The 2143-nt window shown below is 47.7% G+C and overlaps 1 protein-coding gene across 1 annotated transcript; it reads left to right on the top strand.

Annotated features, from left to right (window-relative positions):
- The first annotated feature begins 56 nt into the window (after positions 1-56).
- Positions 57-1928, top strand: LOC135105577 (cuticle protein AMP1A-like). The gene is made up of 3 exons (XM_064013823.1): positions 57-194; positions 615-871; positions 1269-1928. The coding sequence occupies exons 1-3, from the start codon at positions 186-188 to the stop codon at positions 1462-1464; spliced, it is 462 nt and encodes a 153-aa protein (XP_063869893.1). The 5' UTR covers positions 57-185; the 3' UTR covers positions 1465-1928.
- The last annotated feature ends 215 nt before the right edge of the window (positions 1929-2143 follow it).

Here is a 2143-nt window from a genome sequence, read left to right as displayed (position 1 = left end):
GGGAGGGTCGTCAAGGCGAATATCACGAGCTTAACAAGTTGCCCTTAGAACGCCCCGCCCGGCCTTGGACCTGCACGGGGCCCCTAAGGCGGAGTCAGAGGCAAACTAGACTTGTCTCGGCGAGCGTATAAAAGCCGCCCTCCCTCCGAACACCGCCACAGCCTTCGTCAGCCCAGCCACACAACATGAAGCTCGTGAGTACCTGTCGCTGCCTCGCCTCCACGTCTTGCTATTCGTACTCCCCCCTGCTGCCCACTCTCTTCTTAAAGTCTCTCTCATTTACTTCTGACTGATACGGCTTCTTAGGTTTAGTAAATATGTTTGGTACAAGTTCAGCCTACTTTGGCAAGGCACCATTGGTCAGGTCAATTTGAGTGATCGAGTAGTTCAAATCTTCTAGCGCTTAGTTTTATTTATTTATTTATTTTATATATTTTATTTTTTTCAGTATTTACAACACACCAGATATCACACTCATTGCCAATCAGAGGATTGAGACGTTCATTTTTGTGGCACTTGAAACACATCATGGCTGTTCGTATTTAAGAAGTTGCGTTTTTGTGTTTTTGTGCTCTCTGTTCTCTTCCTAATTTTTTTCTTTCTCTTTCCTTCAGGTTCTCCTCGCCTGCCTCCTCGCCCTCTCCGCCGCGGCCCCTCAGTTCCTGAGGCCCAGCCGCACCTCCCAGCCCTTCATCCCCTTCATCCCCCCGCCGCCACAAGGCAACCGCATCATCCAGGTGCTGAGGGACAGCCGCGACGACCGCGGGGACGGCAACTACAACTACGAGTTCGAGACTGAGAATGGCATCTACACCAACGTGGAGGGGCGCACTGGACTGGCTGGCCAGACCAACCAGGCGGGCTCCTTCAGGTGACTAGAGCACTCTGTGTGACTGAATGACTGATCGACTGATTGAATGACAATGATTGACTGACTGAAATTAAACATCACAACAATGGAGTTGTATGAAGCTGCACGTTAGACTATTGAAATACAAGAACATTAAAATGATAAGTTAGAAAAAAAACATCAACTAATATAAAAGCAGTAACATGTTAAGAAGTAAATTACATTTACTTCCTCACGAGGCGTCATGTGTGGCACGGCTTCACGATGTCCGTGGCTTTATTCATTACATCATTACGTTCTCGTTATGAATACAAATGAGGATAAACGTGCTATTTCTTCAGGTGGCTACATGGCTTCTTTGACCTACTGTGACCTCACATATCACAACCTTCCTCTGACTTACTTCATCGCCCCACAGGTTCACCCTTCCTGATGGCACCCTCGCTGAGGTCACCTTCGTGGCTGACGAGGCTGGATTCCGCGCCCAGTCCCCGCTGCTGCCTCAGGCCCCACCCATGCCCGCCCACGCCCTTGAGCAGATCCGAAAGGCTGAGGAGGAGCGTGCCCGTGGGGTTCAGTACGACAACCGCGGCTTCAGAATAGGTGGCTTTTAAATTTCTAGGATTGTTTCTCCATCACACCACTAGACGCCCCATGACTCCCTCACCCCTTCACCGTCCGCCTCGCCCCCATCAACACCACCCTGCCGGCACATGAACTTACATACACTCCCGCCCCTAAGCCTTCATATACGGCGTCCACAGTAACACACGCTCACATATATACATCGCCTTGAGAGTTGTTAATAAAGAGCATAAAAAAATGTCCCTGTATCTCATGTATCATTAATCCCAACGACTTTTTTTTTTTTTTAATGGAGGGGGTCTCCTTTTCTTTTTTTTTTTCTCTCTTTTTTTTTTTTTTTATGCCGCGTCTGCCAAGGTGAGCGGCCGCCCGTCCCCTCGTGAGCATCCTTCGCCTCTCACTCGTCATGCCGCGAGGGGGAGAAGAGGAGAGGGACAATGACTCAAGAAGAAATGAGAGGGAACAAGACCAGGAAAAATATATCTTACAAAGTGATATTTTCTTTACTTTATCCCTACTCTCTTATTTAGCTGACTACGTGGCTAAGAAATGGAAGCCACGAGGGGCAATGACTCGACAAGAAATGAAAGAGAACAAGACCAGGAAAAAAAAAAAAATCCTACGAATAGATTAATTGCTTCCAGTTTTTTTTCTTTATTCCCATTCTTTTTTTTCAGCCAATCCCATGGCCGAGAATTAGAAGACATG

This window comes from Scylla paramamosain, chromosome 12 (genome assembly GCF_035594125.1).
Source record: "Scylla paramamosain isolate STU-SP2022 chromosome 12, ASM3559412v1, whole genome shotgun sequence".
In the NCBI taxonomy this organism is placed as follows: domain Eukaryota; kingdom Metazoa; phylum Arthropoda; class Malacostraca; order Decapoda; family Portunidae; genus Scylla; species Scylla paramamosain.
This window is presented reverse-complemented; position numbering and strand designations above follow the sequence as displayed.